General features: G+C 44.3%; 1 protein-coding gene across 2 annotated transcripts in view; it reads right to left on the reverse strand.

Annotated features, from left to right (window-relative positions):
• LOC106051357 (uncharacterized) overlaps window positions 1–12,050 on the reverse strand; it is a 56,248-nt gene extending 44,198 nt beyond the window's left edge. For both annotated transcript variants that reach the window (XM_056036358.1, XM_056036357.1), the window contains exons 1-3: window positions 11,901–12,050; window positions 11,104–11,309; window positions 8,271–8,484 (exon numbers count right to left, since the gene is read on the reverse strand). In XM_056036358.1, the coding sequence (XP_055892333.1) occupies window positions 8,271–8,484; window positions 11,104–11,309; window positions 11,901–11,949 (469 nt within the window). In that variant the 5' untranslated portion in view covers window positions 11,950–12,050. The remainder of the gene's footprint in view (window positions 1–8,270; window positions 8,485–11,103; window positions 11,310–11,900) is intronic.
• Window positions 12,051–13,171: the final 1,121 nt, after the last annotated feature.

The following is a 13,171-nucleotide window of genomic DNA, read 5'->3' on the forward strand; positions in this document are numbered from 1 at the left end:
CAGACCTTGCGATTTATAGGACAGATGATGTAAAGGTCATCTCTGGCTATGGCCGATGATTAACGAACGTGTCATCTGACCCACTCAACGACCAACCGCCTTAATTCTCCCCAACTAATACAAGGTATCCACTGGAGTTTGGTGGATTCATGGGAATCTTAATAATTCCGAAATTCAAACTTCGATTCTTCATTAAGATTCGAACCCGAAATCCCAGGCGCTTTTCACTCAAACACTTCGTCCCTTCGAGAACTATGATTAAATGTTATAATTATCAAATGCTAATAAGTACTTTCTCTCTCTCTCTCTCTCTCTCTCTCTCTCTCCAAAACCAAAATCAGACTCTTGTTGGACCTTCAACCTAACTCAGTGAAATATTTCGTATCAATATAGCTTAACCAATGTGAACCATAGATACACTATTACTAGTGATTGAGCCCTTCAAACTATAGTTGCACGGTTCACCAAGCTTAGTGATGGCGTCCATTTGACCTAAAAGAATAAAGGCTAAATCTGTAAGTCTCCCAGTTATAGCGAATATAAGAAAAAAGAACATCATAGAAATCCATCGAGTTCCGAAAAAAATTAAAAGTTTAAATACATAAAGGAATTTTAAAGCATTGTATTTTTTAAAAAATGCACTTAGGATTTTTTAAACCCAGAATCTAGGTTTTCTGATACTCGTATGAATCCAGATTTTTATTTTGTCCCGAAAGTTTTTGTTAAGGAACCAACGGCCCTCGACACGACTTTTCAAAGTCCGATCCCTCGACACGGTACTGTCCGATCCCTCGACACGGTACTGTCCTATCCCTCGACACGACTGTCCAATCCCTCGACACGACTGTCCAATCCCTCGACACGACTGTCCAATCCCTCGACACGACTGTCCAATCCCTCGACACGACTGTCCAATCCCTCGACACGACTGTCCGATCCCTCGACACGACTGTCCGATCCCTCGACACGACTGTCCAATCCCTCGACACGGTACTGTCCTATCCCTCGACACGACTGTCCAATCCCTCGACACGGCACTGTCCGATCCCTCGACACGACTGTCCGATCCCTCGACACGACTATCCGATCCCTCGACACGGTACTGTCCGATCCCTCGACACGGCACTGTCCAATCCCTCGACACGGTACTGTCCAATCCCTCGATACGACTGTCCAATCCCTCGACACGACTGTCCAATCCCTCGACACGGTACTGTCCAATCCCTCGACACGACTGTCCAATCCCTCGACACGACTGTCCAATCCCTCGACACGACTGTCCAATCCCTCGACACGACTGTCCAATCCCTCGACACGGTACTGTCCAATCCCTCGACACGGTACTGTCCAATCCCTCGACACGACTGTCCAATCCCTCGACACGACTGTCCAATCCCTCGACACGACTGTCCGATCCCTCGACACGGTACTGTCCGATCCCTCGACACGGTACTGTCCTATCCCTCGACACGACTGTCCAATCCCTGGACACGACTGTCCAATCCCTCGACACGACTGTCCAATCCCTCGACACGACTGTCCGATCCCTCGACACGACTGTCCAATCCCTCGACACGGCACTGTCCGATCCCTCGACACGACTGTCCGATCCCTCGACACGGTACTGTCCGATCCCTCGACACGACTGTCCGATCCCTCGACACGACTGTCCTATCCCTCGACACGACTGTCCAATCCCTCGACACGGTACTGTCCGATCCCTCGACACGACTGTCCAATCCCTCGACACGGTACTGTCCAATCCCTCGACACGGTACTGTCCGATCCCTCGACAGGGTACTGTCCGATCCCTCGACACGGTACTGTCCGATCCCTCGACAAGGTACTGTCCGATCCCTCGACACGACTGTCCAATCTCTCGACACGGTACTGTCCGATCCCTCGACACGGTACTGTCCAATCCCTCGACACGGTACTGTCCGATCCCTCGACACGGTACTGTCCGATTCCTCGACACGACTGTCCAATCCCTCGACACGACTGTCCAATCCCTCGACACGACTGTCCAATCCCTCGACACGACTGTCCAATCCCTCGACACGACTGTCCAATCCCTCGACACGACTGTCCAATCCCTCGACACGACTGTCCGATCCCTCGACACGACTGTCCAATCCCTCGACACGACTGTCCAATCCCTCGACACGGCACTGTCCGATCCCTCGACACGACTGTCCGATCCCTCGACACGGCACTGTCCGATCCCTCGACACGACTGTCCGATCCCTCGACACGGTACTGTCCGATCCCTCGACACGACTGTCCAATCCCTCGACACGGCACTGTCCAATCCCTCGACACGACTGTCCAATCCCTCGACACGACTGTCCAATCCCTCGACACGACTGTCCAATCCCTCGACACGACTGTCCAATCCCTCGACACGACTGTCCGATCCCTCGACACGACTGTCCGATCCCTCGACACGACTGTCCAATCCCTCGACACGGTACTGTCCTATCCCTCGACACGACTGTCCGATCCCTCGACACGACTGTCCAATCCCTCGACACGGCACTGTCCGATCCCTCGACACGACTGTCCGATCCCTCGACACGGTACTGTCCGATCCCTCGACACGGCACTGTCCAATCCCTCGACACGGTACTGTCCAATCCCTCGATACGACTGTCCAATCCCTCGACACGACTGTCCAATCCCTCGACACGGTACTGTCCAATCCCTCGACACGACTGTCCGATCCCTCGACACGACTGTCCGATCCCTCGACACGACTGTCCAATCCCTCGACACGGTACTGTCCTATCCCTCGACACGACTGTCCGATCCCTCGACACGACTGTCCAATCCCTCGACACGGCACTGTCCGATCCCTCGACACGACTGTCCGATCCCTCGACACGGTACTGTCCGATCCCTCGACACGGCACTGTCCAATCCCTCGACACGGTACTGTCCAATCCCTCGATACGACTGTCCAATCCCTCGACACGACTGTCCAATCCCTCGACACGGTACTGTCCAATCCCTCGACACGACTGTCCAATCCCTCGACACGACTGTCCAATCCCTCGACACGACTGTCCAATCCCTCGACACGACTGTCCAATCCCTCGACACGGTACTGTCCAATCCCTCGACACGATACTGTCCAATCCCTCGACACGACTGTCCAATCCCTCGACACGACTGTCCAATCCCTCGACACGACTGTCCGATCCCTCGACACGGTACTGTCCGATCCCTCGACACGGTACTGTCCTATCCCTCGACACGACTGTCCAATCCCTGGACACGACTGTCCAATCCCTCGACACGACTGTCCAATCCCTCGACACGACTGTCCAATCCCTCGACACGACTGTCCAATCCCTCGACACGACTGTCCGATCCCTCGACACGACTGTCCAATCCCTCGACACGACTGTCCGATCCCTCGACACGACTGTCCAATCCCTCGACACGGCACTGTCCGATCCCTCGACAAGGTACTGTCCGATCCCTCGACACGACTGTCCAATCCCTCGACACGGTACTGTCCGATCCCTCGACACGGTACTGTCCGATCCCTCGACACGGTACTGTCCGATCCCTCGACACGACTGTCCAATCCCTCGACACGACTGTCCAATCCCTCGACACGACTGTCCAATCCCTCGACACGACTGTCCAATCCCTCGACACGACTGTCCGATCCCTCGACACGGTACTGTCCGATCCCTCGACACGACTGTCCGATCCCTCGACACGACTGTCCTATCCCTCGACACGACTGTCCAATCCCTCGATACGGTACTGTCCGATCCCTCGACACGACTGTCCAATCCCTCGACACGGTACTGTCCGATCCCTCGACACGACTGTCAAATCCCTCGACACGGTACTGTCCAATCCCTCGACACGGTACTGTCCGATCCCTCGACACGGTACTGTCCGATCCCTCGACACGGTACTGTCCGATCCCTCGACACGGTACTGTCCGATCCCTCGACACGACTGTCCAATCCCTCGACACGGTACTGTCCGATCCCTCGACACGGTACTGTCCAATCCCTCGACACGGTACTGTCCGATCCCTCGACACGGTACTGTCCGATCCCTCGACACGACTGTCCAATCAATCGACACGACTGTCCAATCCCTCGACACGGTACTGTCCAATCCCTCGACACGGTACTGTCCGATCCCTCGACACGGTACTGTCCGATCCCTCGACACGGTACTGTCCGATCCCTCGACACGACTGTCCAATCCCTCGACACGGTACTGTCCGATCCCTCGACACGGTACTGTCCAATCCCTCGACACGGTACTGTCCAATCCCTCGACACGACTGTCCAATCCCTCGACACGGTACTGTCCAATCCCTCGACACGGTACTGTCCGATCCCTCGACACGGTACTGTCCGATCCCTCGACACGGTACTGTCCAATCCCTCGACACGGTACTGTCCAATCCCTCGACATGGTACTGTCCAATCCCTCGACACGGTACTGTCCGATCCCTCGACACGACTGTCCAATCCCTCGACACGACTGTCCAATCCCTCGACACGACTGTCCAATCCCTCGACACGACTGTCCAATCCCTCGACACGACTGTCCAATCCCTCGACACTTTCACTCCCAATACGAGAAGTTCCACTGGACACGACGATGAGATGCGGTTCGTATGAGTGATGGAAATGTACATCGTCTCTAGGTCAATAAACTCAATGGCACAGGCAGAGGCGGACTGGGGGTTAAGATAGGTCCGGGCATTTCTATACAATCCGACTCACAAACTGTATATCATAGGATAGACCAATTCTAGGTCTATCTGTCCTCAAAATCATTCTGTTAAGTTTAATGATGTATCGATAACTGAACGCATGCATACAATGAACTCTGTATCTTAATGAGAACCATAGTCCTTATGATGTTTTATATCGCTAAGTGTGTAGGTCCTAAAAGGATGTACTCGGATGTAGGCTATTACATTATTTCGGAAAATGTGTTCGATTAAATTAGCATTACACTGTAGAGTCTGTATAAGATTTTTTTGTTTAAACACGACTCTCAGAGAGAATATAATCAAACCTTTAACAATTTAATACGTTCTATAGTGGCATTCATGAGGCCAGTGGCATACCGAGGGGGGGGGCATCCGCCCCGGGCGCCGGAGAGTAGGGGGCGCCAAAATGGGTATTACCAGTGGCGTCACTAGGCAGGTGCGGGGGGTGTGGTCCGCACCGGGTGACACCCATAAGGGGGTGACACCCAAGTGAAAAAAAACAACTTTTCAAAAGCAGACAACAACTTTAAATCTGGCACATATTGCGAACTTATTTACGCAAGTAGAATCTCCTCTCTCTTTTTTCTGTTCTCTGATTCTCTCTCTCAATATGTTTCTATAAATAATTTTGGTTCCATCAAATTAACCAAAACGTTACACCATACTAATTTTACTAGCAAAACATTACACCATACTTTTAGCGGCATGGATCGGAAAACTTCTTTGATGTATGGAACTGTGTCATCGAGGCTATTGTGATTGTTGCAAGCTCTTGTCGCATTGTGCGATGGTGTAGAAGTTTGCTGTCATTTTTTTATTCCCCCTGTATTAAAAAAATCCGCCTATCGTGTTAACGAGAAAGAGTGCGGTAGGTTAATAAAACATTGATGTGTTGTAGAGTAAAATAAGGGGTGACAATTGGATACTCTTGAAATAATATATAAAAATGAACTCACATGGCACAGTTGCCAATAACAAATTATTTACAGATAAATCCGGGTAAATTTTTGTATTAATTAAAGGAAAAGTAAGTTGTTTTTGTTGTTTATTTTGGATAACGTAGAACTATAAATACTAAGTTTTAAGCATGCAGATAAAATTAATTCTCAATTAGAATGTATTTAACGTGTGCAATCATTGTAATGTTGAATATTTGTAAATATGTGTTGAGCAGCTTATGAAAGAAAGTATATTTGAGGATTATGATAACAAATATCAAATAAGAGTTATCACATTACAATGTACATTGAAATTGTCATTTTAAAACACTTTAAATTAACTAGTAAATACAGATTTAGATCTGGGTATTACACGCTCTATATAGGGGAGAGCACCCATGAATAGGCTATCAGTCTCGTAAATGTTTTGCTAGATTTGTACGGTAAAATATGTCAAATTCCCTATGCATTTTAAAGTAAGCGATAATAGGCAGCGATTACGCTGCAGATTAAAGCAGACGCGTTTTTGGAAGTGTAACTAATTAGAAAATTTCACATTTATTTAATTTAATATTGTTTAAAGGTGAACTCTTCTTGCATCTACTGTCAGAAAGCAGATACTCTGTGATATTCGACGAAACAAATATTATGGACTAATGCTAGATTCAACACCTGATCTAGCACACCGGGAACAGTTATCAGAAGTTATTAGGTTTGTTGATGTTAATTTCAAAACCAAAAAAGTGACCATCAAAGAATCTTTTCTTGGTTTTATTCAGCTTCATGCAAAAGATGCAGCAACACTAGAAAATGTTATTGTTGAACAGTTGCAAGCAGACAACCTTCCTATAGCTGACTGTCGATCTCAGTGTTATGATAACGCAGCTGTAATGGCAGGAGAACTGTCCGGGCTCCAACAAAGAATTGCCATTCGAAATCCTCAAGCATCGTTTGTTAATTGTAACAACCATAGCTTGAATTTAGATGGATTACATGCTGCAAACAGGATCCAGTTGTTGTTACATTTTTTGGTACAGTTGAGAAAATGTACGTTTTTTTCAATGCTTCAACTGTTCGATGGGAGAAAATGAAAGAATTGCTTGGAATTACATTGAAGAGAGAATGTCCAACACGCTGGAGTGCAAGACAAGTTGCGGTGAATGCAATCCACGAACAGTTTGATGGATTTTTACAGCTGTTAGAAAACCTGTATGAAGATGGTACTCAAACTAGTGAGACTCAGAATGATGCATACAGTTTGCTTCAAAATTTGATGAATTTCCATTTCATCACTCTACTTGATTTCTGGCATGTAGTTTTGTCAAAAATTGACCGGATTCAAAAACGACTGCAAGATCCATCAATGAATTTCCATGACGCAGCACTGGATTTAGAAGGACTGCAGCAACGGCTAAGTAGCATTCGAGAAGATGTTTGCATCACTGCAGTCAATGCAGCTAAAGTTCTGTGTGAAAAATTGGGAATTAGGATAGAAGGAAGAATTAAACGTCGAAAACAGATGCCTGGTGAAAATGCTGGTGATGCAGGACTCGCTGCGGTTGAAGAAATAACTCGCATTATGAAATCAGTTATTGATAGACTAATCCAGGAGATGACAACACGATTTGGTCGTCTGAAGACGTTAGATGAAAAGTTTGGATTTCTATTCAACATCAGCATATTGTTTGCTAATGATACCTCTAATGATATTCAACAGCACTGTGCTACGCTGGCTGACTTTTATAAAACTGATATCGATGGAACTGAACTGTTCGTAGAAATCAGTGACTGCAGTATGTTGCTGAAAACCCGGCCAGATGCTACCCCAAGCAGACCATTAGAATTACTTTCATTTATTATTTCATATGGCAATGACATATTTCCAAACTTGCGAATTGCTTTGCAAATTATGCTGACAATCTCTGTGTCACTTGCTAGCTGTGAGCGTTCTTTTAGTAAACTAAAAATCATTTTAACTTATTTAAGAGCTTCAATGGGTCAGGAGCGTCTGTCAGACTTGGCATTGCTAAGCATAGAAAAGGAGCTGGTCGAAACAATTAATTTTGATGATGTCATTGACAACTTTGCTAGTGCAAGATCACGAAAAGTAGTTCTATAAGAAATGGCTAATGTTGCTTCAGATTGTTCATTAACTTTTTTTTACAATAAAAAAATTGAATATATTGATTGGTGATTGTTTTAATGCAAATATAGATTACGCATACTAATAGGGGGGGGGCGCCAACAGACTATGCCGCCCCGGGCGCCTGGCACCCTCGGTACGCCACTGCATGAGGCCCTTTAGGTGGCCCTGCCGGCCCATTTAGCCAGTCCGCCCCTGGGACAGGTCTAGACTTTGATGCAAGTAAAACTTGACTGTTTAAGAAAAATGAAGAACTGTGTTTCCTACTATGCCTGAAAAGTATGGAATGCCTGGAGTGCACACATTGCGTGTGACATTTTGTTCAAACTGGAGGGCCACGCGAGTATGCGTAAACGTGTGTTAAGTTATAACAACAGAAGCTACATCCAATCAACAAGACAGACATCGACAACGCCCAATCGTCAAGGTTAACCTTTGTAAACCTCCAGGAAGTATGCCGGGGTTAGAATCAGTCTTCCATCGTCCACAGCTCGGCACCTGTAGTAGCCCCTGTCACTGCACAGACCCACTGGGTGCAATGCTTGAAAAAACATCCTGTCCTTGCCCAAGGGTTGTTCCGTTGAACAAGATTCTTTCGGATGTTCCACGCTCTCAGAAAATAAATCTACGGCCACTTGCCATTTAACCTGAAGAAAAGTAAACAGGAAAAAAAAGTAAGAAATAAGCAAAGAAAGAAAGAAGGAACTAAGAAAGGAATAAAGAAAATACGAAAGTAAGAGAAAAAAGGAAAGAAAGAAAAGAAAGATTATTAATAGACTTTCTTAACCTATAATCATATCCTAGGTAGACTTTCTTAACCTATAATCATAACCTAGATAGACTTTCTTAACCTATAATTATGTTCTAGATAGACTTTATCAACCTATAATCATTTCCTATATAGACTTTCTTAACCTATATAATCATATCCAATCTACGCTTGCTAGCCAAGCGATACAGTTTTATAGTGAATCAATTAATATTTGTTAAAAATGACAAATACTTAAACCTTCAGAAGGATTCCTCTTCCGTTTGAATGTTTCCTTAAAAATCATTTCCAACTACATGTATTATCGTACATGTATTTTGAATCGTATGGTTGTTATTATGTTTACTATTTCAAAGTCTAAATGTTTATATGTCCGTGGTGTCAGTAAGCTCTTCTGATCTTAGACGTAATGATTACTTCAATAAATCGGTTCATAAATACCCAGAAAACACCAACACTTAGACACGTAGTACTTGTGAAAGAAATGAAATCCGAAAACAAGTTGTTGTTGATTTTGATGGGGGAGGTGGTGTTATTGTTAACTTTTTTTGTGCTGTTGTTGTTGATTTCGTTGGTGGTGGTATCGATGCTATTGTTGTTGCTGCTGTTTCTGTTGTTTTCGTTGTTGTTGCTGTTGTTTTTGTTGCTAATGCTGTTGTTGATTACAATTTGGTGTTGGTGGTGGTGTCATTGTTAATGGGGAGTTTTTTGGTGTTGCTGCTGCTGTTCTTACAGTGGCTGTTGTTCTTGCTGCTTATGTTGCTTTTGTTCTAATCATGAAGCAAAGCTATACCCAACCAAACTTACGTGTGTGCAGCTTTTATTAGCAGTGTCGTAAACAAGTAGAGAGTAGAGCTTTTCACCAAACTTACGTGTGTGCTGCTTTTATTAGCAGTGTCGTAAACAAGTAGAGAGTAGAGCTTTTCACCAAACTTACGTGTGTGCAGCTTTTATTAGCAGTGTCGTAAACAAGTAGAGAGTAGAGCTTTTCACCAAACTTACGTGTGTGCAGCTTTTATTAGCAGTGTCGTAAACAAGTAGAGAGTAGAGCTTTTCACCAAACTTACGTGTGTGCTGCTTTTATTAGCAGTGTCGTAAACAAGTAGAGAGTAGAGCTTTTCACCAAACTTACGTGTGTGCAGCTTTTATTAGCAGTGTCGTAAACAAGTAGAGAGTAGAGCTTTTCACCAAACTTACGTGTGTGCAGCTTTTATTAGCAGTGTCGTAAACAAGTAGAGAGTAGAGCTTTTCACCAAACTTACGTGTGTGCAGCTTTTATTAGCAGTGTCGTAAACAAGTAGAGAGTAGAGCTTTTCACCAAACTTACGTGTGTGCTGTTTTTTTTAGCAGTGTCGTAAACAAGTAGAGAGTAGAGCTTTTCACCAAACTTACGTGTGTGCAGCTTTTATTAGCAGTGTCGTAAACAAGTAGAGAGTAGAGCTTTTCACCAAACTTACGTGTGTGCAGCTTTTATTAGCAGTGTCGTAAACAAGTAGAGAGTAGAGCTTTTCACCAAACTTACGTGTGTGCAGCTTTTATTAGCAGTGTCGTAAACAAGTAGAGAGTAGAGCTTTTCACCAAACTTACGTGTGTGCAGCTTTTATTAGCAGTGTCGTAAACAAGTAGAGAGTAGAGCTTTTCACCAAACTTACGTGTGTGCAGCTTTTATTAGCAGTGTCGTAAACAAGTAGAGAGTAGAGCTTTTCACCAAACTTACGTGTGTGCTGCTTTTATTAGCAGTGTCGTAAACAAGTAGAGAGTAGAGCTTTTCACCAAACTTACGTGTGTGCAGCTTTTATTAGCAGTGTCGTAAACAAGTAGAGAGTAGAGCTTTTCACCAAACTTACGTGTGTGCAGCTTTTATTAGCAGTGTCGTAAACAAGTAGAGAGTAGAGCTTTTCACCAAACTTACGTGTGTGCAGCTTTTATTAGCAGTGTCGTAAACAAGTAGAGAGTAGAGCTTTTCACCAAACTTACGTGTGTGCTGCTTTTATTAGCAGTGTCGTAAACAAGTAGAGAGTAGAGCTTTTCACCAAACTTACGTGTGTGCAGCTTTTATTAGCAGTGTCGTAAACAAGTAGAGAGTAGAGCTTTTCACCAAACTTACGTGTGTGCAGCTTTTATTAGCAGTGTCGTAAACAAGTAGAGAGTAGAGCTTTTCACCAAACTTACGTGTGTGCTGTTTTTTTTAGCAGTGTCGTAAACAAGTAGAGAGTAGAGCTTTTCACCAAACTTACGTGTGTGCAGCTTTTATTAGCAGTGTCGTAAACAAGTAGAGAGTAGAGCTTTTCACCAAACTTACGTGTGTGCAGCTTTTATTAGCAGTGTCGTAAACAAGTAGAGAGTAGAGCTTTTCACCAAACTTACGTGTGTGCAGCTTTTATTAGCAGTGTCGTAAACAAGTAGAGAGTAGAGCTTTTCACCAAACTTACGTGTGTGCAGCTTTTATTAGCAGTGTCGTAAACAAGTAGAGAGTAGAGCTTTTCACCAAACTTACGTGTGTGCAACTTTTATTAGCAGTGTCGTAAACAAGTAGAGAGTAGAATTTGTCACTTCCATTCTCGCTCCTCTCTATCACCAGCTCTTTGACATTTCTCAACGTGAGGTTCAGCTTCTCCTCAAAGTGTTCTAGACTGCAGGACAGCGTCACAATGTCTCCCAGCAACGCTTCAGTTTGGCTTACAACCGGAAGTAGTAGGACTCCTGTATGGGTTAGATAGGAAAATTAGGGTTCCCCTACAAAATATCGCGGACTAAAATGTGCCGATTCAACATTGCCAAAAACAAAAAAAAATAGCGCAGTCGAAATAGCGTGACATTTCCAGACAATATGGTGCTGAAACATATAACATGCCTCCCTGTTTCGCCATAGACTATAGATAGAGGTACACATTATTTACATGGAGAGTGTATCAGCTTTTACATTTCCTTTCCAATTACTACTTTTAAAATTTAGTTCGTAAGAAAATGTGATTATCTCCCCTAAATTAATCTTATTTCTTGCTGCTTTGAACGCTTGTTGTAGTCTATGTTTTTAATGTATTTTTATTATTAGTTAACGACTAATTAGATATAGACCTATGTCTCTAAATAGAATCTCTACACTATTCTTGCTATGTGATTTTTTTTAATATGGAAAACTGCATTTATTCTTTTTTTTAATATAACAGTTCGATGAAAAACTCTACAAAAAACTAACCTGTCAAATCTGTATAACTAATTTGTCACAATATTGTACGACAGACGACTATCTACACTAGAAGCACCTGTTGGAACCATTCCCCTCGGACTCACCTGTCACAATGGGTAGACAGATAAAAACTAATCCCAAGTATCCCAGCATTGCGTCACTTGGTGAACGTTGTCCTGTGCACACGTCATCTAGTCAGTTTTGGATTTATGTTCTTCCTGAGAAGTGGACATGGCACTCACTTGTAGACCTAATCAACACTAACATTCAGTTTCAGATGTGTATATATATAAGTTATAATTTTAAAAAACTAATAAAATAAATAAAGGATAAAGGTATTTGAGTTATGATGCCAAACTACTACACGCGGGCCACTTGCGGCCTGTGACGCAGTGCGATCCCACCCGAAACGTTTGCCCACATCACGAAATGAAGTCACAGAGAATCGGCTCCCTCGGACTCAATTTTTTGCGATGACAGGCCCCTAAGCTATATCAGTATACTGTACAATGCAAGCTGGTGAACAGCTACAATCATGGCTTCCTCTGAGCTTTACCTCGTACATGGAAAGTTGGTGAACAGAGAAAGTAATAATGGCTTCCTCTGAGCTACACCTCGTACATGGAAAGTTGGTAAACAGATAAAGTAATAATGGCTTATTCTGAGCTACACCTTGTACATGGCAAGAAGGTGAACAAAGAAAGTAATAATGGCTTCTTCTGAGCTTTACCTCGTACATGACAAATTGGTGAACAGAGAAAGTAATAATGGCTTCCTCTGAGCTTTACCTCGTACATGGAAAGTTGGTAAACAGAGATAACAATCATGGGTTCCTCTGAGCTTTACCTCGTACATGGAAAGTTGGTGAACAGAGAAAGTAATAATGGCTTATTCATTTTTGTCACTATCAGTATCCTTTATTTGGACAGATTAGTATTCTCCTTTGACGTTAAAAGTCAAGTTTCCCTTTCAAACATTGCGATCTATAGGGCAGAGGATGTAAAGGTCATCTGTTGGTGTGGCCACGGTTAACGAGGGTGTCATGTGGCCAGCACAACGACCAACCGCCTTTACTTTTCCTCAACAAATGTCAGGTACCCATTAGAGCTGGGTGGACTCAGAGGTGCACTAAAGATTACGGAATTAAAAATCCCAGTCTTCACCAGGGCTCGATACCCAGTTCAGCAGCAGAGCGCTTTACCAATCAGCCACCGCGTTTTATTGAATTTTGATTTATTACTAAGCATAAGTAATATCCTGTTGCATACGGCCTACCCAAGCGGCTCTTTTTTTGAAAAACAAATGCATTGCCTTCTATAACCGGTAGATCTACCATACTTAGTACAAGCATAGACAGCCTTCGCCACTATGAGAC

Source organism: Biomphalaria glabrata, chromosome 7 (assembly GCF_947242115.1).
Source record: "Biomphalaria glabrata chromosome 7, xgBioGlab47.1, whole genome shotgun sequence".
NCBI classification, from domain to species: Eukaryota; Metazoa; Mollusca; class Gastropoda; family Planorbidae; genus Biomphalaria; species Biomphalaria glabrata.